At 56.2% G+C, this 23006-nt stretch overlaps 2 protein-coding genes across 8 annotated transcripts in view; both read left to right on the top strand.

Moving 5' to 3' along the window:
• BRD4 (bromodomain containing 4) overlaps positions 1-5457 on the top strand; it is a 95580-nt gene extending 90123 nt beyond the window's left edge. For 4 of the 5 annotated variants that reach the window (XM_059160287.1, XM_059160288.1, XM_059160290.1 and 1 more), the window contains 5 exons: positions 2259-2633; positions 2763-2893; positions 3034-3239; positions 3325-3562; positions 3889-5457. In XM_059160287.1, the coding sequence (XP_059016270.1) occupies positions 2259-2633; positions 2763-2893; positions 3034-3239; positions 3325-3562; positions 3889-3957 (1019 nt within the window). In that variant the 3' untranslated portion in view covers positions 3958-5457. The remainder of the gene's footprint in view (positions 1-2258; positions 2634-2762; positions 2894-3033; positions 3240-3324; positions 3563-3888) is intronic. The other variant, XM_059160289.1, reaches the window with a different exon arrangement.
• Positions 5458-7849: 2392 nt separating this feature from the next.
• Positions 7850-12729, top strand: EPHX3 (epoxide hydrolase 3). Of its 3 annotated transcripts, XM_059160295.1 has the most exons (7): positions 7855-9099; positions 9314-9399; positions 9764-9921; positions 10013-10141; positions 11002-11105; positions 11199-11335; positions 11429-11799. In XM_059160295.1, exons 1-7 carry the CDS (start codon positions 8857-8859, stop codon positions 11652-11654), a joined length of 1083 nt encoding a protein of 360 aa, XP_059016278.1. In that variant the 5' UTR covers positions 7855-8856; the 3' UTR covers positions 11655-11799. The 3 variants fall into 3 exon arrangements, with proteins under 3 accessions (XP_059016279.1, XP_059016277.1, XP_059016278.1); XM_059160296.1 differs by lacking the exon at positions 11199-11335 and having other exon boundaries at positions 7850-9099; positions 11002-11128; XM_059160294.1 differs by lacking the exons at positions 11002-11105; positions 11199-11335 and having other exon boundaries at positions 7850-9099; positions 11429-12729.
• The last annotated feature ends 10277 nt before the right edge of the window (positions 12730-23006 follow it).

Below are 23006 nucleotides of genomic sequence, written 5' to 3'. Positions count from 1 at the left end.
GGCTGTCCTTTTTCTGTGTTAATCAGGCCATGCCCGCTTGCCTTTCCTGGCTCTTATTTTCTAAGTGTCTGTGACCAAACTGTCCCAGCCTCAGCAAGGGAATTGTTCCAGTCAGTGCCTCATGGTGTGTGACACGTGAGGGTCAGGGTTGAGGCTCCTGGACTTGGCAGTTCAGACCATGTAGCCTGGCTAGGGAGTGCAGGTGCCGCCTGCAAATTGAACAACAAGGCTGTTGATCTTAGGCTGTGACTGCTCTGAAACCTAGCAAAAGCTGCCAGGTGCCAAGTGGATTATTGGACGCTCCGAGCCAAGAACAGCTGGCTGTCCTCCCTGGGAAAGGCTGGTGCTGGTCCTGGTCCCAGCACCTGTGCAGCTGTGCCTGTTTCCACCCTTAAGGAAGGCCAGGCTTCCCTGGTGGGGGCAGTGATGTGCAGATGAGATGCCTTCAGTAGAGCTAGTTCTCTCGATGGGGCAAGTTCCCTCTGAGGACCTATGCTGTGAGTCTCCAGGCCCACCTACCCTGAGCTCCTATGGCCTGCAGTAGCTTGGGGTGGGTCACAAGGAGCCATTGTGGCTTAGAGCGCAGCTGGGGACTTTGGGCCAAAGGCCAAGTTGGGAGTCCCAGGGAGGTACATCCCTGGGCACCTGGCCAGCTCGCAGGCACCACCCCGAGCCACTGGGCTTCCCTCTAGCTGCTGTTGGATGAAGCCACTGGTAGGTGGGTGATAACCTACCAATCATAGATGCAAGCATCTGCCTACCGTCACCCAGTCAGGCCTCAGCAGGTACTGCTGAGGGAGCCAGCCCAGATCAGACAGTGTCACCACCATGTGCCTGCAGATCCTGAGGCCTGGACTGGGGCCCCAAATACCAAGGCTGGAGAAACCAGCCACATGGGGCTGGGGACCAGGCTGCAGGTGTGTGCTGGTCTTCACTGCCATGTTGTCTTTGAGCAGCTGTTCTGCCTTTTGGGGGTTAGAAGCAAGTTCTGGCTTTAGAGAGATGGGCAGGGAGGGCCCACCATACCTGAGGCATTGTGGTCTGTGCCAGGCCCGGGGTGTCTGGGGAAGGGCCAGGAATGTTGCTGTCTCTGCTGGCAGATAGCAGCTGACATCTGCCTGCAGAAGGTCAGTGGGAGGGCCTGCATGCAGAGCTTGGGTTAGTTTGTTCAGTGTGAGGCACATGGCAGGACTAGGAGCGAGGTGGCTTTGTTTTGTGGACGAGTGTGGCTTGTCCCATGCCGGAGCTGGCCAAGACATGTCAGGTATTGAAGCAAGAGGGTGTTTCCATGCTAGAGTAGGTAGAAGAGTCAAAGGCAGGACTTAGCGACTGTGACCTAGGGCTGTTTTCTCACCAGTGAAGCTGAGGTGTCAGACCTAAGTGCTTTGATGGCGCTTTCCAGGCTCCTGCTTTGTGCCAGGTTAACTTGGACCTTGTGGCTGCCTGGATCTCCACTCTCCCACCCACCCCACCTATGGTTTGAGGAAGGTGGGTGGGCTGGCCCAATTCCTGTAAGAACCACAGGCGGAGGACCTGATCTACCAGCTCTCCTGTGGTGCGGGCCAGTTCCAGGCATCCCTCTTAGGAACAGCTTGCAGGCTGAGTTGTGTGGGGAAGGTCTCTTGGGGATCCAGTCCAAGGTCCAAAGCATTTGTCCATGCAGGCAGGTTCAGCCATATACACAGACAGTTGGGAGCCCAGGCTGTCTTTGTAAGGTTACTGCTATCCTTTTTTTTTTTTTTTTTTTAAAGATTTTATTTATTTGTCAGAGAGAACATGTGTGCACAACGGGGAGCGGCAGGGAGAGGGAGAAGCAGGCTTCCTGCTGAGCAGGGAGCCTGATTTGGGGCTCCATCCCAGAACTGTGGGATCATGACCATAGTCAAAGACAGACACTTAACTGACTGAGCCACCCAGGTGTCCTATTGATGTCTTTTTGTATTTAACCCAGGCTATGCATGGAGCCATCTGGAGAACTTTTAAAAAGTACTCAGGCTCAGACCTGTCACCTTACCTGTGACCAACTACATCAGGATCTGCACTTTTGAGATTCCTGATGATTCTGACACACAGGGGCATCAGGCACCAGGACTGAGCTCATGGCTCCACAGAACCCTGCTGTACACTGAGCTAGGGTCCTGATGTGCTTGGGGCTCAGGCAGTGTGGGTCTCCCCCAGGTTAGGGAGGCACCTGGCTGTGGCCAGGCCAGTGGCTTCGACATGAGTTCTGCTGACATGCTTCTTATCCCCTCTCCTAGGTCACCTCCGTGAAGCCCCCTCCCCGCTTATGATACATTCCCCCCAGATGCCACCGTTCCAGAGCCTAACCCACCAGTCGCCACCCCAGCAAAACGTTCAGCCTAAGAAGCAGGTAAAGGGCAGGGCTGGGCCACAGCCCCAGGGGCCAGGTGCGGGCCAGTGCCAAAGGCACCCACCTGCCTCAATGGCCACTGTGCCTGTGTCTTCCCAGGAGCTGCGTGCAGCCTCTGTGGTCCAGCCCCAGCCCCTGGTCGTGGTAAAGGAGGAGAAGATCCACTCACCCATCATTCGCAGCGAGCCTTTCAGTCCCTCACTGCGGCCAGAGCCCCCTAAACACCCAGAGAGCATCAAGGCACCCGTTCACCTGCCCCAACGTGAGTGCCCTCTACCCCCGACCCGTACTGGATGGAAGCCTTCTGTGGTCTGGTTGACTCTGCCCTGCTGGGCCTGGGGACTGGGAGGAAAGGGCCCCGGCCCTGGCCTACAAGCTCTTTGTGTTCCAGGGCCTGAGATGAAGCCTGTGGATGTCGGGAGGCCTGTGATCCGGCCCCCTGAGCAGAATGCGCCCCCACCAGGGACCTCTGACAAGGACAAACAGAAACAGGAGCCGAAGACGCCAGTTGCACCCAAAAAGGTAGGAACAGTGAGTCCACAAGTGTTCCCATTACTAGGGAGGCACCTTGAGGGCGGGCGATGGTCCCCCAGGCTTTGGGCCTCTTGCGAGGAGTCCAGGTGCTGCAGGACCCTTCACCCACCCTGTGGTTTCTCTGGCAGGACTTGAAAATCAAGAACATGGGTTCTTGGGCTAGCTTGGTGCAGAAGCATCCCACCACCCCGTCCTCTACCGCCAAGTCCTCGAGTGACAGCTTCGAGCAGTTCCGCCGTGCTGCCAGGGAGAAGGAGGAGCGCGAGAAGGCCTTGAAGGCGCAGGCTGAGCACGCAGAGAAGGAGAAGGAGCGGCTTCGGCAGGAGCGCATGAGGTGGGCTGGGGTCGCAGGCAGCCTAGGGCCTCTGGGGCTGGCGCTGCCCCTGTGCTGACCCGCAGCTCTGCTCTGCTCTGCTCAGGAGCCGAGAGGATGAGGATGCGCTGGAGCAGGCCCGGCGAGCCCATGAGGAGGCCCGCCGGCGCCAGGAGCAGCAGCAGCAGCAACGGCAGGAGCAGCAGCAGCAGCAGCAGCAGCAGGCCGCCGCCGTGGCCGCCGCCGCAGCCCCCCAGGCCCAGAGCTCCCAGCCCCAGTCCATGCTGGACCAACAAAGGGAGTTGGCCCGAAAGCGGGAGCAGGAGCGAAGGCGCCGGGAAGCTGTGAGTAGGGGACCTCTGGGTAGGAGTCCACCCTTGGAGGGGCTTGGGAAGGGGACCGGGAACGTTGGGGTGAAGGCAGTTACTCTCTGACATGTGGGGTGAGAAGGGAGCTCACGGGGTGGGTGCTCAGGACAGAGCTCCTGCTTGGTCACTCAGTGCTGCTGGCCTCGGGGTCTCACGGGTGGCTCAGGCTCAGGCCCAGGGTCGGGAGGTTTCTGGGTGTGGGCCCTGAGGGCCTGGTCACTACTGGAGGTCGGGGGGCGGCGTTGGAAGGTGAAGTAAGGGTAGGGCACCTCGTCTCACTTCCTCCCTCCTCTCCCCTCCAGATGGCAGCTACCATTGACATGAATTTCCAGAGTGATCTATTGTCAATATTTGAAGAAAATCTTTTCTGAGAGCACCTAGGTGACTTCTGACTTTGATTTTCTGACAAAACGTTGACTCTCCATAGTGTTAGGGGCGGCAGTGGAGGCGGTAGCAGTGGCAAGGGGGTGTCTCCGGGCCTGGCCCTCCTGCATGCTATGCCCGGGGCAGGGCCTGACGGGCAGCTGAGGATCGCAGAGCCTGTCTGCCTTACAGCCAGCCGGACGTCCCGCCACTCACCACCCCCTCACAGGACGTCAGCTCAGAGCACGCCTCTCCACAAGCAAGTGCCGGCCAGACCCCAGCTGCGCGTCCCCGCGTGCCGGGCAGAGGTCCTGCTCTCCGCCAAATGTCTACACAGTATACACAGGACATTGTTGCTACCGCCGCCGTGACTGGTTTTCTGTCCCCAAGAACGTGACTTCGTGACGTCCTGCCCACCAGGAGTCCTTCCCCCACACCCCAGCCACCACCGCCCGCTCCCAGGAGGCCAGGGCAGGCCCGAGTGAGCTGGAGGCGGGTGAGGGCGCCGGCCCACCCCTTTGCTGGCACTGACTTTGCCTTGAACAGACCCCATCCCTCCCCTCCCCCCACAAGCCTTTAATCGAGAGCCGCTCTCTGTAAGTGTTCGCTTGTGCAAAAGGGAATAGTGCCGTGGAGGTGTGTGTGTGTCCATGGCAATTTGGAGCGAGGTGACTGTCACACGCGCGTGTGTGGGCCGGCCTCGTCCAGTGAGTGAGGCCACCAACCAAAGTCAGTTCCTTCCCACCTGTGTTTCTGGGTTTTGTTTTTTTTTGTTTTTGTTTTTTTTTTCTATATATATATTTTTTGTTGGATTCTATTTTATTTTTAATTCTCTCTTCTCCTCCAGACACAATGGCACTGCTTATCTCTGAAATGGTGTGATCGTCTCCTCATTGAGCGGCGGCTGCCACCGCGCTGTGGGTAGTGTGTGACCGTGGCTGTACTGTGTAGTGAACATAGTTGGCATATCTTTGTTTGAAGTTTGTTGGTGACTCCACCAAACTGGTGTAAAAAACTAAAAAAAAAAAAAAAAACCCACAAAAAACAAAACAAAACACACAAAACACAAAAAAAACCTGCCTATATTTTACTCAGTTTCAAACTTTATTAGTCTATTTTTAATTATAAAGCCATGTTTTCTTTTCCCTCCCCTCCCCCCCATTTGTTTTTAATGTCAAATCTGTTCGAGTTTTTTTTTTTTTTAACCAGGAAAGTAAGGGCCAGGGGACAAGGCAGGCACCGGGGGCTGGGGGGCCACAGAGCCCCGAGGTAGAGGCTCCCCACCCAGCCTGACTAGCCAGCTGCCCCTTCCCCCACTTTTTTTTTTTTTAATTTTATAATTGGAGCCCTTGGTGAGGTTACGTGTGCCATGAGAACCCACTCTACACCACGACGCTGGTGCCTCAGTGTTGGCCAAACTCTGGAGTCACTGACTGGTTTGACTTTAATACGGTGAATATGCATTTGGTCTGTACTGATCATGGAATAAACACATCTCTCTTTTTTAATGCTGGCGTCTTCCTGACATTTCTTTGTGAACCACCTGTTGCCTAGGCTAGGCCCAGGGGCCCCCGAAATCTCCAGCCACGTTTGTACAAGAACTACTATAGGGCCAACTAGCCCATCTCCTGTGACCAAGCTGAAGCTGTGACAGGGAGCCCAGGTACCCGTTCTTCCTGTGGACCCTGGCCTTCTAGGTGGGTAACATGCTGCAGCAGAACCTGGCCAAACTCCAGACAGTATTCTTACCCCTTGCCCTCCTGCATCCTGGTCCCCCAATCACCAGAGGACTTGGGCCGCTTCTCCCACCTCACCTGCCTCTACCTTAACTACTCCTTTCATTTAAGCTCAGGGTTAACCAGGTGTTCTTAGATAAGTGTATACTGCCCGCCCCCCCCAACCAGGATCCTTTCCTCCCACGCATGTAGACACGCACGCACACATTCCCACCCAAGAGAGCCTGCCGTGTGGCTGCTGCTGTGCCCACCAGCATGCCACAAGGCAAGAGCAGCCCTTAAGAGTGGCCCCTAGGATGTAAGATGAAAGTCTGTCATTTATGTGTGCAGAAACACAAACTGAAACATTTCTAGCACTGTTTATTAACCCCTATCCCCCTTTGTTTATCAACCAGAAAAGCCCTAGTATCTTATGTTTGGGATCTGCAAAACCTGGCAAGGGTGTGGTTCAGGCATCCAGCCAGAGGCCCCCAGTTGCCTCCCTGCCCCCACCTCCCAGCAGGCACTTCCTTGTGTGCCCCTGTGCTGGTTCAAGTGGGACTTAGATTTTTGGTTCTTTGGGGTTTCTTCCTCTCTTCCCACCCCCTCATTTCTGTTCTGTGTTTTATTGGTTAACTTCCCCAGGCCAGGTCCGACTGTTTAGCTGGAGAAATGGTTTTGTCTGCACCTTCCTCCTAAAGATCTAACTCTGCCATGGCCCTCTTCACACCTTCCTGATGATGGGTGTTTCTCTAACTGGGTTGTATTTTAGAACTTGGGTCTACTATTTAATTTCTCTGGCCATTCCCCACTCCCTCCCACAGTACAAGAAATCTTAGTCCTATACAAGAGTAAGAGGTGTGTACAAGCCCCCACTGTACTGTATGCACGGATCGCTTGGCCAATAATTATGTCAGTGAATCTAAGACTTGTATTAAACACTTTAGACATTTGTAGAAGGGAATTCGTAGACTTTTCACTTATATACTAAAGGTTTTTTTTTTTTTTTTTTTTTGTGCAGTTCTCATTGCAAAAATAAACATTTGTACTGAATATAAAATTACCATCCTGTGACTACCGCTGTCTTTTTGTTTGAGGGTAGAACTGGGGGTAGGGGGGTGGTGTCAGTTTTGTGTAGCAGAGCAAGAAGGACGATCCCCAGACACTCACTAGCCGTCCAGCCAGATTAGAGGACTTGGGAGGGATTCCGGGATCATCCAGTGGTTGGAAAATTGATTTGATGGAAAGTGTAAAAGAAACCAAAGCTATGATACAGGCTAATCGTGCAAGAAAAGAAAGGTACAAAGTACAGGGAGAATAAATCTTTGTACAATACTGGCTGTGTAATCATAGCCGTCTACCTGAGGCTGAGATACATTGTTTACTGAGGTGGAACCACATAAACCACCATTCCCCTTTATGTAGGAACCCACAGACTTAATTATGGTCCCAGGACAGTGTAATGTTTAGCAGCCAGAACAATACAAAGGTAAGGTTAGAAGTGGGAGGTGACAGAAACAATGAGTAGAGTGCTGAAAATTAAAGGAAACCATTAGGAAGACTAAAAACGGGTAAGGCCTGTCCGGTGGTGATGACGGAGTCGATGCAATGCTTAATGCCCCAAATTGGTCATCAAGAAATAGCCACACAAGCGGATTGCGAGGTACCTGGATAATCACCAGAAGAAAGCTATAAGCATTCCGATGGCAAGCTCTTGGCTGAAGTAGAGGTGGAGCCTGACACTGTTGCTTTTTCTGTAAGGTCCTGTTCAGCAAGCTGTGTGGCTTTAGGCAAATGACTTAAGCCCGGAATTTCAGGTTCGTGGTCTGTAATACAGAGATGTGATAATAGTACCTAAACTTAATAGAGGTGTTATACGGGTTAAGCCATGAGTGACCCTGAAATGTTCAGGATCTTGGGGGAAGATTGCAAAACAGGAGGAGGAAGCTGGCCCTATCGGGCCTCTTGCCCGCCCTTGCCCCACTTCCTCTTTCAGACAGCCCTACTGGCTCAACCGGCCCGGTCCTCCCGCTCTCGGGCCGGGCCTGCCTTCTAGAAGTCAGAGTCTCCCAGTCTTCATTGGTCCGCCCCCGCGGAGCCCCCGGCCTCAACACCTGCCGATTGGCTGCGGGGCGAGACCTGTGGCCTGCACGTCAATAACCACCGCCCTCCAATCACAGCTGCGTAGGGGCGGGCCGACGACGGACCCGCCGGACTAACTGGAGGCCGGCGCAGGGTCGAGGCCACTGGACCCGCCGTTGGAATCAGGCCTGGGTGAGGGTGCTGCTAGTTCTCTCCCAGCCAGGCCAAGGACAGGGTCGCATGCTCCAGGAGGGGGAGCTCTCGGAGGGCGGCGGAAGGGGCCCCCCAGGCCTCCACGGCTAGCGGCGACCGCCCGCGCCTAATCCCAACCAAAACACTACCTGCCTCCTCCTTCCGCTTCCGGGCCCACCGGCCCCGCCATATTAGGTTCTGGCCCCGCCCCCCGTCTCATTGGCCCGGACTCAGGCCCACCTCCAGCTTATTGGTCCAGCCCTCGCACCCAAACCCAACCCACCCAGCCTAGGGCCTTCTCCCGGCTAACTTCAGGTCCCTCCTCGTCTGGGCTCCACCCTCTCCCCGCCCACCCTTTAAGCCACGCCCCGGTCGTGCAACGCTTCTAGGCCAAATTGGGTCCAAGTTTCGGGCTCGTAGGCCGCATTGCTCCGCCCCTTCGCTCCAGGCTCCGCCCATTTCACCCAGGTACTCCGCCGTACCCCGCTCGTTAGTCCCCATGTCAATCAACACTTCAGATCCCCACCCACCGGCGCCGGGAGTCCTACTAGACCCCGCCTCCTTCTTAAGCCCCGCCCAAGCCTGCCTAGGCCCCGCCCGCAATTCGCATCCCTTCTCGCCAAGGCCCCTCCCCAGCCACCGAAGCCTGGTCATCACAGGCTCCATCCCTGCACCCCATCCAGTTCCCTGTCGCACCCAGGTGTTTACCTGGCTCTTAGGTGAGTCGTGTGCCCTGGCGGTTTCGGTCTAAGCCTCCCGCCTCTTCTCCGGGAGGGTTCCTCAAGCCCGGAAGACACGGAGGGGCCCCAGACCAAAGGCGGTGGGCTCCCCAGCCCGGGTCCCGCCTCGGTGAGGCTGCTCGCGCCCCCCGCCCACACCCCTGAAGGCAGCGCCGAAGTGGTCCCGGGTCGCGGCGACATGCCCGAGCTGGTGGTGACAGCGCTACTGGCGCCGTCGCGCCTCAGTCTGAAGCTGCTGCGCGCCTTCATGTGGAGCCTCGTGTTCTCCGCGGCGCTGGTGGCCGCCGCAGTCTATGGCTGCATCGCGTTCACACACGTGCTGTGCCGGCCCCGACGCGGCTGCTGCGGGCGCCCCCGGAGCGCCCCACCCGCCTGTGTGAGCGACCCCACGCTGGGCGAGCACTGCTTCCTGACCCTCAAGGTGAGCGCTCGCGCTCCCCGGGGCGGGCGGGGCGGGGATTGTGTGTGAGGCCTTGGGGCTGGGGGAGGGGGTCAAGCGGCCCCGGAAGTCGGGCCCTGTGGGGCTAGGGGGGCGGGGTGAGCAGACAGCAAATGGTTGAATCCAAATCTGGGGCTGGGGTGTTCAAGCCTAGCGAGGAAGGGTTTCCCCGGTCTCAGACTGTGCGGTCCCCCAGAGCTCCGGCCTGCGCCTGCACTATGTCTCCGCCGGACGTGGCAATGGGCCCCTCATGCTGTTTCTGCACGGCTTCCCAGAGAACTGGTAGGTCTGAAGCCCAGGCTCGTGGGGCACACAAGCCCGGAGGTGGGGCTGGAGATGGAGCTCGCAGCACCAGGGCATCCAGAAGGTGGGTTCGCAGGCTGGGTAGACTGGGGGCACAGAACATCCAGATGGGGTGCTCGAGGACAGAGATCTGTCTACAGGAGGAGGCCCTGAAGAGATGGGACAAAGAGGTCTTGGATCCAGGGGCAGCTGACCTTGCCCTCTGCATGGGGTTCCCCCATCTTCCTCTCTGGGAAGCCCAGGGCAGGAAGGCAGGGGAGGTGAAGGCCCCTGCTGGGCATAGGGTGGAGGTGGAGATGCAGCCTGGGGACCCTGACAGCCTCCCTCCCCACCCGCCTGACAGGTTCTCCTGGCGCTACCAGCTTTGGGAATTCCAGAGCCGCTTCCACGTGGTGGCTGTGGACCTACGGGGATACGGCCCCTCAGATGCCCCTCGGGATGTAGACTGCTACACCATGGACCTGCTGATGACAGACATCCAGGATATCATCCTGGGCCTGGGTGGGGATACCCCCCTCCGAGGCCTGGCCTCCCTCCCCCTGCCTCACCTCTCCTTGGCATCTCGCTGACACCAGTTCCTCTGGCCCCCCAGGTTATTCTAGGTGTATCCTGGTGGCCCATGACTGGGGTGCACTCATCGCCTGGAATTTCTCCATCTACTACCCATCCCTGGTCGAGCGGATGGTAATTGTCAGTGCTGCCCCCATGTCCGTGTACCAAGGTGTGTTGGGGAGTCCAGGGTGCTGGGATGTGCCTGTGTCTGTGTCTGTGCTTCCCCAGGGGCTGGGGACACACATACCACTCCCCACCTGCAGTCAGTGACAGCACACATAGGAGTGACTCCGTGTCTGGAGCGCCTGCAGGAGACCATTGCTCTGACAGGGAGCTCGCATACAGTAACCTGCACAAGCCTTCTGAGCAGATGAAAGTGTTATCATCTTCGTGGTCCAGTTGAGGGAAACTAAGGCAAGAGAGGTTAAATACCTTTCTTCTGACAAGGAAGGTATAGATAACGAAGCAACTACCATAGCATGAGATGACTGTCACCTCACCTGATTCTTTTCACCAGTATTGGAGTCAAAGTGACATAGTGACATGGCCTCTCATCTTTTTTCTCTCTCTCTCTCTTTCTCCCTTTCTCTCTCTCTTCTTGTCCCTTTTTGTTGACTTTTCTCATCTCTTTCTGTCTTTAGACTGTCAGCTCCCAGGGGCCAGGGAGTTTTGTCTGTTCCTTTTACTGCTGTGTCTCCAGGGTTTTAAACAGGTCCTAGGTGCTCAGTAAATATTGAAATGCATCCAGGCCTGGGCAGGTGAAGCACACCAATGGCTCTGGGGGCTCCTGGGAGCTGCGGAGGGAGGGGTCCCCGTTTTGTGGGCACAGTGACAACTGGGCAGGGAGGGAAGCTGGTCCCCAGGCCAGGAGGAGTGTCGAGCATCCTCAGGGCCTCAGGCAAGCAGTGATGACATTCCTGAGTGTTGGCACATCTGTGTGCCTGACCTGGGTGTCTGTAGGAGCGCAGGGGTGTGGGGCCACCCTGGGCCCAGGCCTAGGCCTCACATCTGCCTTTCCCCTGCCCCTAGACTACTCTATACACCACATCGGCCAGTTCTTCCGTTCCAACTACATTTTCCTGTTCCAGCTTCCCTGGCTGCCTGAGAAATTACTGTCCATGTCTGACTTCCAGGTGCAGTGGGGCAAAGGCCAGTGGTAGGTGGAGGGTAGAGGGTTGGGCCTGGGCAGGTGGGGCACTGAAACCACAGTCCTGTTGTGTACCCAGATCCTGAAGACCACCCTCACACACCGCAAGAGAGGCATCCCACACTTAACCCCCAACGAGCTTGAGGCCTTCCTTTATGACTTCTCACAGCCCGGTGGTCTCACTGGGCCCCTCAACTATTACCGAAACCTCTTCAGGTGAGAACAGACCCAAGGCGGAAAGCTCAGGAGAGTTGTGGGGGCAGGGAGTTGGGGTGGTCATTCTTCTGTCTCTCCCTATCTTGGCCACAGGAACTTCCCCCTGGAGCCCCAGGAGCTTGCCACCCCAACTCTGCTGCTGTGGGGAGAGAAGGACACCTACTTCGAGCAGGGGCTGGTGGGAGCCATCAGCAGTCGCTTTGTGCCCGGCCGGCTGGAGGCCCATATCCTGCCAGGCGTGGGGCACTGGATCCCACAGAGCAACCCTGGGGAGATGCATGAGTACATGTGGGCCTTCTTGCAAGACCTGCTGGACTAGTGGCCCTCGCTCACTGGCCTGTGTGCACCTAGGAGACCCCACAGTGCATGTACATGGGTGGACTCCTGGATTGTGCACGGGCGTGGAACTCGAGGCTGCACCCAAGGGTGTCTGCGGAGGCCCTCAGGCACACCAGCCCATGGGCTCGCACACAGGTGTGTGTGTGTGCGCAGGTGAACAAGCGCCTCCATCCTGGAGAACCAGGGGCAGCTCTCCTCGTGGAGCTAGATGTGGAGCGCCCTACCTCTCCCCACCCCCAGGGCCTCACTGTTCTCCCCAGCGTCGGCCATCGGAGCAGCACCAGACACAGACTCTGACCTTCCTGTCCCTGGCTTTCCCTGCAGTCTGAGTCTTCAGCTAAATGCTGCTGTGTGCGATAGGATGCTGGCAGCCACATCTGGCTGCTTCGGTTCACATGCAAAGTAACTAAAAGAAAATCAATTAAAAATTCAGTTCCCCAGTCACGCCGGCCATACTTCAAGGGCTCAGTTGCCACAGCGGTATAAGGGATTCCGCCGGACAGTGCCGAGGGGCATACTCCTAGAACAGGGGTATCCACGCCGCGCTCCTGACCAGCTTCCCTGAGGGAGAACGCCCATGTGCCAGCAGCTGGGTGTCTAGACTGTGGTCTAGCCGGACCCTGAGCAGTTCCCACGACCTTCCGCTCAGCCGTGACTCCAGGCTTTGTAAGCTCAAGTTCTCTTGCTGCGGCCTGGGAAAGATCCCTGGGACCCCTGTCTCAGATCCATGGAAAATTGGCTCTAGGCTCCATTAGGTTGGATGTGTGAGATTCTGGACTGGCCCAGGAAGGGACCAGCTCTTTGAATGATCCTCTGAGGTCTGAGAACTGCCTCTCCAGCTCCGGGAATCTTTTCCAAATGAACCACAGTTTCTCCTGATTCTCTCTGGGGTCCTCCGGCTCCAACCTCTGGGTGAGGGAGGTACAAGTAGAGGGTGAACCATCCAGCACCAGGCCAGCTTTTGCCTGGCCTTTAGGGATGGTGTCCTGACCTGCCGTGTGTTGAACCTCTCTGGAGACCAGCACCCTCAGAAATACATTCTCTTATTCATGGGATGACCCAGCCTGGCTAACGCCTACCTGCTGGTCACCCCACTCTGTCCTCTCTTGTCTCCACCATAATATCCTGCCTCTCATCCGTCATGTGTGCCAGGCACTGATCTAGGCCCCGGTGGTAGAATTAGCAGAGAACAGGCATAGAGAGTAGGACGGCTCTGGAAGGGCTTCCTTAGCTGGGGAACGCGCTTCTAAGCAGTAAATTGGAAGGTCGGAGGCAGAAATCAGCTTAGGCTGGCTACTGGAGGAACAACGTGGGGATTAGCGGCTGCTAGGGCAGGGCCAGGGAAGAGAAGAGGCCACACAGCCAGACCGCCAGGGGCTGCGAAGAGTTTGGATTGATTCTCAAGGGGAGCCAGGGGAGGGTTTTCAGCAGGGGAGGGACATGGCTTGCATTTTGAAAAGCTCCCTGTTGTGGCTGGGCCGTCCCACGCAAGAGAGCGAGCGGGGAAACAGGCAGGGGGCTATGCACAGCCTCAGCACGGGGCAGCCCGTTTGGCCCGACGGGAGCCGGGGGCCCCCCACCCCCTGCCTGGGTGGGAGCAGCGCCCCCTAGGGGCGAGGAGATGGGCGGGAGGGGAAGGGGACCCCGCGATCTCGGAGCCTGGGGCGAGGAGGCCTGCGGGCAGGATGAGGACGGTGTGTCCAGGGGGCGGTGGGTCTGGCGACGGTTGCCAGGGGGACGGGGAAAGGGCTGATGGTTGACCGGAACGGGTAGCGGTTGTCTGGGTGATTGGAGGGGCCCAGGCGAAGGCTGACGGGAGGCCTCGGACAGTTGCCGGGGCGACGGGTCCGCTGACGGTTGCCAGGGCAACTAGAAGGCGCCGTCTTCCACCGCCTCTGCAGCAGGCGGGAGGGAGTCAGAGTCTAGGGGGTGGGAGGGCGAAGATTAATCGCGCTGATTGGATAGAGTCCTGGCGAGTGAGCCAATGGAGGCTCGTGGCTCGGTCAAAGCCCTCCCCTCCCATTCTGAGCCAATCCTGGCGCGCCTTTCTCCAGGCCGAGGGGCTCGGCGCGCGCAACCCCTTCGAGCGGGAGAAGGGACCCGGAGGGCTACGCGAGAGGGGGAGGGGGGAGCGGCTCCGGCTGAGACCCCTCCCAGGCCCGGCAACTCCCTCTCCTTGCTCCCGCCTCCGAATCCACCTTTCACCAGTCAGTCACCCGTTCATCTGTCCGTACTAACAGCTCTAAGCCTCTGGCCGCGCACCAGAGGCGCGGGGGAGCCGGAGCCGGACTGAGCGGAATAAGGCGCGGGGCGCTTACGGAGTGGGAGGGAAGGCTCCCTGGAGGAGGCAGCCTTGGAGCTAAACTCTAAAAGGGTGTGCGCCAACCCACCCTCCAATCCAACCTCCGCGAGACTGGGGGGCGGGGTGAAGTTTGGGATGGGAAGATGTAGGATTGCAAAGGACTTCAAACATCGGGCGGGCGGCGAGCTTGATCCCCAGTAGGCTGGGCGCCAGCAGGGGAGGGTTCCGGACAGATTTGCGTGTTTGGAATCTTACTCGGGGGATGGTGAGGGGGAAGGACCAGAGGGGGAAGACTGAGGGTCAGGCGGCTTGGAAAGAGGATGGGCATGGTTCAGACAATAAAGGGTGAGGTGCAAATCTAGGTTCTGGGTGAGGAGCAGATCCAAAGGGAAGACCAGAAGCAGGCTTAGGTCGTGCTCAGTCTAAGGAGCCTGAATCCCTGGGCCAAGGACCTAGACACATCTGTGGGTTAAAGACAAAGACGTCCAAGCGACCCTGTCTGTGTGGTGGGGCAGAGAGATGCCGAAGCTGGGTAAGGATTAAGTCTTCCCAGAGCCCGAGCAGACAACAAAACTGGAGACAGAGCCCTTGGGGCCCCGACATCTAAGGGACAGGCAGAGCAGAGAAACCACAGAGTTAGGGGGTCGTCAAGGAGGGGCGCACAGCCCATAGTGTCACAAGCTGCTGACAGATTGAGAGGACTGAGCCCTGCACATCTTGAGGGGAGGGGGCGGATCTGAGAGTGAAGGCTGAGGATACAGGACTTGGATGTTCTGAGCACCCTTAAGCAGGAGTGAGGAGGGAAGCATGGGGACCCCAGCTGGGAGCCTAGGGGAGATAAGTGGCACATTCCAGTGGGGTCATTTGAGGCAGGTTTGCTATAGGGACTATATACATTGGGCAGGGTTTGGGGAAGCCAAAGGGGTGAGCACCCATGGAGAGCTTTTACCATCTCCCGGTTCTCCCTGACCAGACAAGGAGAAAGAAGAATGTTAGAACCTAGGGGTAGATTTATGTGCACAGGGCCTCGGTCAAGGGATACAACCCCTGAGGTGACCCTATGGGAAGGGATGCAAGAGGATTAATATCCCATTCTCTCCTTCCGCTTCATCTTCTGCCAGTGCCTTCTGTTGGCCAAACCCACCTGGCAGCCAGAGGACAAGGCTGTCCATTGATGCAGTCTGTAGAGGTCAGCCTCTGGGGGCAGGGAGTGGAGGGGAGAAGGGGAAGAATGAAGCCAGGCATGTGCAGAGAAGCAGGGCAGAGAGTGAGGGGGTGGGGAATGTGAGCCGGTGAGATGAGCATTTGCTATGGATTCCTGCAAACTTCACTTTATCATGGAAGAGACCTCAACCTATGGCCAAGGGAAGTGATAACGAAAAGCCCTGGGGGAGGCATTCCCCTTTTCTGAAGCAGGAGGACAAGTGCCACACTTTCAGGAAGGATAGGCTTCAAGGGCTAGGGGGCCAAGGACAGGCAGGGCACATCAGAGCATCATGGTTCAGACCTAAGCAAGAGGAGATGGGGTCTGGAAGATGAGAGTGGTCTGAGCCCAGGGTCCATGAGGCCAAGACATCCAGTGGGTGTCCCACCCAATGGGGGGTCCTAAGACAAGGAAACCACCGTCTATCTCCGTAAGGCATGGGAGGTGCCCTCCTCTTTCGCTTGTCCAGAACTGCAGGGCCTGTAGCTTCTCACTTGAAGGGAGTTCCCTTCTCTTCACTCTCTTCCATATTCAATTTTCGCCCCCTCTCCTCCTCTGACAAGCCCTACCAGCCCCCATCCCTGCCTGTGACCGAGACCGAGCCCTGATTCAATGGGGACCTCTCAAGGGCTGGCACTGGGCACATTCAGGTCGCAGCTCCTGGGTATTGCTCTGCACTGAGAGGTGCTTGGTGTATCCATTCATTCGACCTACTGTGAAACAGACTCACTGCTAGACACTGCAGATTCAGCAGCAAGCCAGACAGATGCCCACAGAGCTCAAAATGCCGTGGGGAGCCAGGAAGGATAACGTGGAGTGAAGAGGCCACGGGAGGCCAGAGGAGATGGGGGGTGGGGGGGGTGGGGGGGGTGGGGGAGCCTCGGGGACAACTCCCTGGGAGAGGAGAAGGCAGATCTTCCAGAGTGGTCTTCTACAACTTCCGTCAAATCAGCTTCTCCCTGCAGAACCCTCTAGTGGCGACCGCCATGCTTGTGATAAAATCCCAGACCCTGTAGCCCCTTGAGACCTGGCCTGAAGCATCTCCCTCAACCTCCCACCCCTCACGCCCTCTGTGCCTAGCACCCTGGCTTCGTCCCTGTTCCTCTCTTATCCACTTGCCCCTTCTTCCTCTGGCCGGGCCTTTGCACTTGCCAATCCCTCTACCTGGCACCCCCTTCTTCTGGCTGTTTGCTCCTGCTCGGCTTCTTCTCCTCCTTCAGGTCCGAGTTGTTACGTCCTCTAATTCAGAGAGGACTGTCCTGCCCCCCAACACTGAAATCTCTCCTTCCCCTGAGTCACACTCAATGGTTATTTGTGTGCCTTCTCGTTTCTGGCCTGTCTCCTCCATCAGGACAGGAAACAGCTCTCTGGCTTTGTCGCCTCTGCCTTAATAGGGCCTAGCACCAAGTAGGTAGTCAGTAAGGTTTGTTGAATGAATGAAGGTGAGAAGAGCTGGAGGATCCTCGTGATTTGCCAGGTGAAAGGAGCCTTCGGGGTATGAGAAGTTTGCTCCTGTGGTGGGTACAGTGCGTGCCACGACTGGGAAGGCTGGGAGACAAGTGAAGCTGGTAAGGTGAGGGCGGTGTCACTCTGGGCAGTGGGGAGCCATAGAGGGTTGGAGCAGGAGAGGGCCCTAGGGAGGCAGTGGCCGAAAGAACTGGTTGGGTCTATAGCCAATGGCCCCTGGAGTCCAGCCTTCCCACTCTCGCCCAGGGCCCACAGCCAGCAGCCCTCACCCCTGCTGGTCCTTCTTGGACTCCCACGGCCCACTGGGCACGAAGGCCTGGCCCCAGCTTTGGTGACGAGGGCAGGACTGTGGTCCCGGGAGGAGACGCTGAGGGCACGTTCTCAGGTTCCTGGTCATCGGCCCTGGGCCCAGCAGCTGCGTCTTGGCCTGGCCCCAGGTCCTGTGTCCCTGGGGACTGAGCTCATTGAGGAGAAATGCAGTCCTGGGCCAAGGCTGCCGGCAGGGGCAGGGGAGAGGGCTCGAGCTCACCCCTACCCCCACCACATTGGGAGTTGTGTGGCAGCCCACTGCAAGGCTGTGGGAATGGTTGCTCCAGACTATCCTGTCCCCTAAGGATCCTGACACCTTGAGGTGGTTCTGCCACTATGGTTCAAGGGTGGCAGGAGTCTGGAGCCAGGAATCCACGTTCTGCTGGCTGAGTCATGGAGACTTCAGAAAGGGGTTGACACACAATAGGCTCTCCGTAGACTTTCTTTCTTTTGTGCCCATTCTCCCCCCCAACCCCGCCCCACCATGCTGGCCTCACCTATGTTTTCACTATTATTGCTCCCTCTCTGTCTGTGTTTGTCACAGACCAGAGTCCACCAGATCAGCAGAGTCACAGACTCTAGACTTCCTGTCTAGCAAAATGTGGGTCCAGGTTCCTTGGTTGCTCCTTCTGATGGGGAGCTCAGCATCTCAGAGGCCATCCATTCCAGCAAAAAGTCCTTTCTCAAGATGGGTCAGGGTTGGAGCTAGCCTCCCTCCTGAAGCCCCTACCTTTGCCCCTGGAGCCCCAACCTCTAGAAGGGTACTGAAGAGAGTGGTCCCCCTGTGGCAGCCCTTCTGGGGTGGGCATCCCAACTCCTTCAGCCAATTCCTGAGTCACCAAGCCTTCCCATGTCATCCCTTCTGTGTCCACAGCATACTGTCTGATGCCTGGTTCCTGGGAAGCTCCTAGTTTAGGTGGGGATACAGAGAAGGATACAGATATCCCAGCCATTTATGGATAAGGCAGAGAGAGACAGAAGGAGGATGCTGGGAAAGCCCACCGGGGCTCTGCCTGCAGGGGAAGAGAGGCCTTCCTAGAACAGGAACCTCTTTCTTTCTTTCTTTCTTTCTTTCTTTCTTTCTTTCTTTCTTTCTTTCTTTCCTTCTTTCCTTTTTAAAGATTTTATTTATTTATTTCAGAGAGATAGAACATGGGGGTGGTGGTATCAGAGGGAGAAGCAGACTTCCTGCTGAGCAGGGATCCTGTGTGGCTGGATCCTAGGACCCTGAGATCATGACCTGTGCCACAGGCAGATGCTTAACTGACAGCCACCCAGGCGCCCCTGGAGTCGGACTCTTGAGGAATACACGGGAGCTCCCCAGATACAGGAATGGGGAGTTGGAAGGCAAGCCAGAAAGAGGGACCTGCATGGGTAAAGCGGTGTCGCGTGTGGGAAATAACAGAGTATTCCCTATAACTAAGAGAAAATACATTTTTTTAAGAGAACACATTTGTTGTGAGTTCCTGCTGGGGAAGGAAGCAAAGGGTCCTTTTAGCTCGTTGGGTGTCTCAGTCGAGGGAAGAACCTGGGCAAAGGCCATGAGGGCGCAAGGCCTGCTGGGTGAGGAGGCAGTTTGACTCAGTGTGATGGGGGTAGGGCTGGAGAGGGCACAGGGCTCGGATGGGCTAAGGGTTCTGAAGGCAAAACCAGGGAAGGGGGTGGGGGGCTTGGATTTCCTCCTGGGATGATGGGCAGGGGGCGGCGAGCGGGAAGGACCGAAGCCACACCTGCCCTAGGACCTGTTGACGCAGCACACTCACTGTGAATCAGGTTGCACCCCTTCTTGTGCAACTTTTGTCTGTTTAGCAGCCCAATCCCCAGCCTCACCCCACCCCACCCCTCACACTCCGTGTGGCCTGGAGTCACTCAGCCCTGGGTTTGAATGTCAGTTCTTCCTCTAGAAAGCCTCCAGCAAGTCACCAGAAGATGGGCAGATACTTCCTCTCCGTGGGAGCGGCAGCCAGGCCCTGGGGGAGGGGAAGAGCATCTTCAGTTCCTGTCCCCAGGGGCTAGCCTGTCTATACCCGTTAGGCCAGGCCGGCTCCAGCCAATCATCCCACTTGCACCCTTGGCCCTTCATGCTTCTTGGTTCTCTCCAACAGCACTTCTCCGCCTCCTTCCCCTCTTCCTCTTCAGGCGTTTAAAAATCATCTCATGGGACGCCTGGGTGGCTGAGTCGCTGGGTGTCTGCTTTCGGCTCAGGTCGTGATTCTGGGGTCCTGGGATCAGGCCTGCATCGGGCTCCCTGCTCGGCAGGAGGCCTGCTTCTCCCTCTCCCACTCCCCCTGCTTGTGCTCCTTCTCTCGCTGTCTCTCTCTCTGTCAAATAAATAAAACCTTAAAAAAAAAATTCACCTGGTGAGGGGGATGCTTGGGTGGCTCAGTTGGTTAAGTGACTGCCTTCTGCTCAGGTAGTGATCCTGGGGTTCTGGGGTTGGGTCTCACACCAGGCTCTCTGCGTAGCAGGGAGTCTGCTTCTCCCTCTGACCCTCCCTTTGTTGTGCTCTCTCTCTCTCTCTCTCTCATTCTCTCTCTCAAATAAATAAATTTTTAAAAAATCGTAAAAAAAACCCCAAAAAACCCACCTCGGGTCTCCTGGGTGGAGCTGCTCCTGTTGAGCAGCTGCCTTCAGCTCAGGTCATGGAGTCATGTTCCTGGGGTCCTGGGATGGAGCCCCGCATTGGGCTCTCTGCTCGGCGGGGGCCCTGCTTCTCCCTCTGCCTGCCTCTCTGCCTACTTGTACTCTCTATCTCTCTGTCAAACAAATAAATAAAATCTTTTAAAAAATCATCACACGTATTAATGGGTGAATGGATAAGCAAAATATGGTATAGCCATTCAATGTGATATTAGTGGGCCACGAGAAAGAATGATGCTACATGGAGAACCCCCCAAAACATGAGGCTGAGTGAAACAAAAGCCAGACACAGAAGGCCTCACACTGATTCCTTGTACACAAAATATTTAGAACAGGCAAATCCTTAGAGGCAGAAGGCAGACTGGTGGCTGCCAGGTTGCTGGGAGAGGAGGCTTGGGAGTGCCTGCCTTTGGGGAAGGGGCTTCCTTGAGGGGTGATGAAAGTGTCCTGGAAGTAGACAGAGGTGATGCTTGAACTAAAGGTCTCTGAACTTTACACTCCAAAATGGTAAGTGGTTGGGGCGCCTGGGTGGCTCATGGGGTAAGCCTCTGTCTTCAGCTCAGATCATGATCTCAGGGGGTCCTGGGATCAAGCCCCACCTCAGGCTCTCTGGTCAGCGGGGAGCCTGCTTCCTCCACTCTCTCTGCCTGCCTCTCTGCATACTTGTTGTGATCTCTGTCTGTCAAATAAATAAATAAAATATTAAAAAAATAAAATGGTAAGTGGTTAATTATATAGTATGTGAATTTTATCTCAGTGTAAAAAAAAAAAAAACCTCCTCGGAGGAAATCAGTCCATGCCAGAACCAGCAGGGGGAAATTTTGATGGGCACCAGGATATTCACATCGTCTCAAAGTATCTCCCCACATGATATTGATATCAATTTTTTAGGGGAGGAAGAATGGGAAAAAATGGTACCTCAAGAGTAGGGAAGCCTGAGAAACCTGAAACTTCACTCAAGTGATAAAATTCTAATGTCACCGATGTTGGGAACTGATGTCAGGTACCTCCGGGTATGAGGCATGGGGGGGGGGGGTGGCCAGCATCACCTCTGTGATGAAGACAGAGACAGACAAAGACACACACCTGAACCGGGTCAGGAGGAAACAGCAGGCCGCTCACTGGGGACTTTCTGTGAAATGGGTGATCTCCACTCTGAAAATATTAATATCACAGAAGATGGGGGAAAGCTGAGGAAGTGATTCAGATTACAGGTACGAAGAGACGTGACCAGCTCATGAAACACATGGTCAGGGATTGGATCCTGGGCCAGCAAAGAAACATGCTATCGAAGATGCTCCTGGGGCAACAGAAAACTTGGAACACAGACTAAGGGTGACAACCGTGGTCTGTTTGGGTAAGAGAATGCGCTCATGCTCCGAAAACACACAGTGGTGTATTAGGGGGTCAAGGAACATCACATCTGCGATCTGCTCTCAAAACTAAAAAAACAACTGGGCGCCTGGATCTCAGTTGGTTGAGCATCCGGACTCTTGGTTTCTGCTCTCTGGTCTGATCTCTGGGTGGAGAGGTGCTCAGCAGGGAGTCTCCTTGGGATTTTTCTCCCTCTCCCTCTGCCCCTCCCCCTGCTTGTGCAGGCTCTCTCACTTTCTCAAAACAAATAAAAACTCAAAAAAATAAAAAGGCACATAGATAGATATGTGTGTGTGTTCATATAGATCTATAAAGCAAATGTGGCCAAGTGTGGAAAGAGTTGGTGAATCTAGACAAAGGGAATATGGAAATTGTGTTATTCAACATTTGAAATTATTTTATTTTATTTTTTTTTAGATTTTATTTATTTATTTGACAGAGAGAGAGAGATCACAAGCGGGCAAAGAGGCAGGCAGAGAGAGGAGGAAGCAGGCTCACCGCCGAGCAGAGAGCCCGATGCGGGGCTTGATCCCAGGACCCTGAGATCATGACCTGAGCTGAAGGCAGAGGCTTAACCCACCGAGCCACTCAGGTGCCCCAACATTTGAAATTATTTTAAAATAAAAAGGTTAAAAGTTGCCTGAAGATCTCGGGGTGCCTTTGTGACTATCTCCCACCATTGGCTTCCCTGTGCTCAGCCCAGTGTTCAGCTGCACATAGGTGACCTCCAGGGTCCACGGATTCAGCACCTCATCCCCCAGACCATTCCTCCCCCTGCAGCCTTACCAGCAAGCCAAATACCAGGGAGGCAGTCTGGTCTCCTCCTCTTCCTCCAGGCCAGTGTGACCCTGGCCTGTCCACTCCTTCTCCTTTCTCTGCTCCCTCCTGTGGCTGCAGGCCTGTGTTTCTGCTGGGATGGTTTCCCTCTAATTCATCTGTCCTGGCTGAGCTCCATTGGGCCCCCCTCTGGGAAAGCCCTCTCTGGAGGAGCAAGGTGTACCTCCAGCCCCTGAAACAAAGTCAGATATAGGACTGGAGTTTTATACCTACTCATTGAATAAATGAATGAACCAGTAAGTAAATACTCTCAGGCCGAGCCCTCACCAGCCCCTCTATGTACTCTTCCCAGACTCTGCCCTCCCAGAGCTGTCCCTCTGGCCCAGCTTTGAACCCCTAGTGCTGAGGGTGGGGGTGGCTTTCTCTGTCCAACTTTTTCTTCCGCAGACTGAGGGCTCCTCCAGGGATGGGCTTGGGGTCTTTTGGAGTGCCCATTATCGCCACAGGGACAGAATGGGCTGCTCCGTGGCTTTGCAGCAGAACTGATTTTGGAAAAGGCAGTTGATCCAAAATCAGCAGGACTGATTTTTGGAAAAGGCGGTGGATGGAACTGCCAGGCTGAGAAGCAAAGAAAGCAGTGTAGGGTTTGGGTGGGGCTGGGGGCTGGATGGACCTTTGGAGTTCACACAGGGTAGTAAGGAGCTTTCTAGGAGAGCTGAGAGTAAGAAGGTGTGTGTGTCTGCCCACATGCGGGAGGCTCCTTTCTAATGTGTGTCTGAGGTCTGAGGCTGCAGACGCTGCCCCCCCCCCCGCCCTCAAGGCCTGGCTGGGCCTGAGCTTCTAAATCCCCATGAAGCTCTGGGCATGCATGTGCATTTGTGCGTGGTAGCTGTGTGTGCATGAGCTTCTCAGGACGAGCTTGGCTTCCGTTTTGGGGTATCTGGAGGTCTGTGTTTGAGCCCTGGCTCTGTGTGTGTCCCGGGCTCTGAGTGTGCGCTGGGAGCCAGGGTGTTCACGAAGCCGGTGTGTCTGTCACTGCGGATTCAACCCACGCTTCACCGCATAGCCGGACTGAATTTCCTAGGGTTTGCGGGTCCCAGGCTGTGTGGGTGGAGGAGGGTGGGCAGGGACCCCGGGAGGCCGGGTAGGGGGTAGGGGTGGGGGGTGCGGGGGAGCTCAGGGCCGGCCCCGGGGCGGGGCGAGCCGCCCAAGGCTGGGGGCGGGGCGGCCCGGCAGCCTCACTTTGGCGAAGTTGGCGG

This window comes from Mustela lutreola, chromosome 2 (genome assembly GCF_030435805.1).
Source record: "Mustela lutreola isolate mMusLut2 chromosome 2, mMusLut2.pri, whole genome shotgun sequence".
NCBI lineage: Eukaryota > Metazoa > Chordata > Mammalia > Carnivora > Mustelidae > Mustela > Mustela lutreola.
Note: the sequence above shows the minus strand (reverse complement) of the source record. Positions and strands in the feature narration are given on the sequence as shown.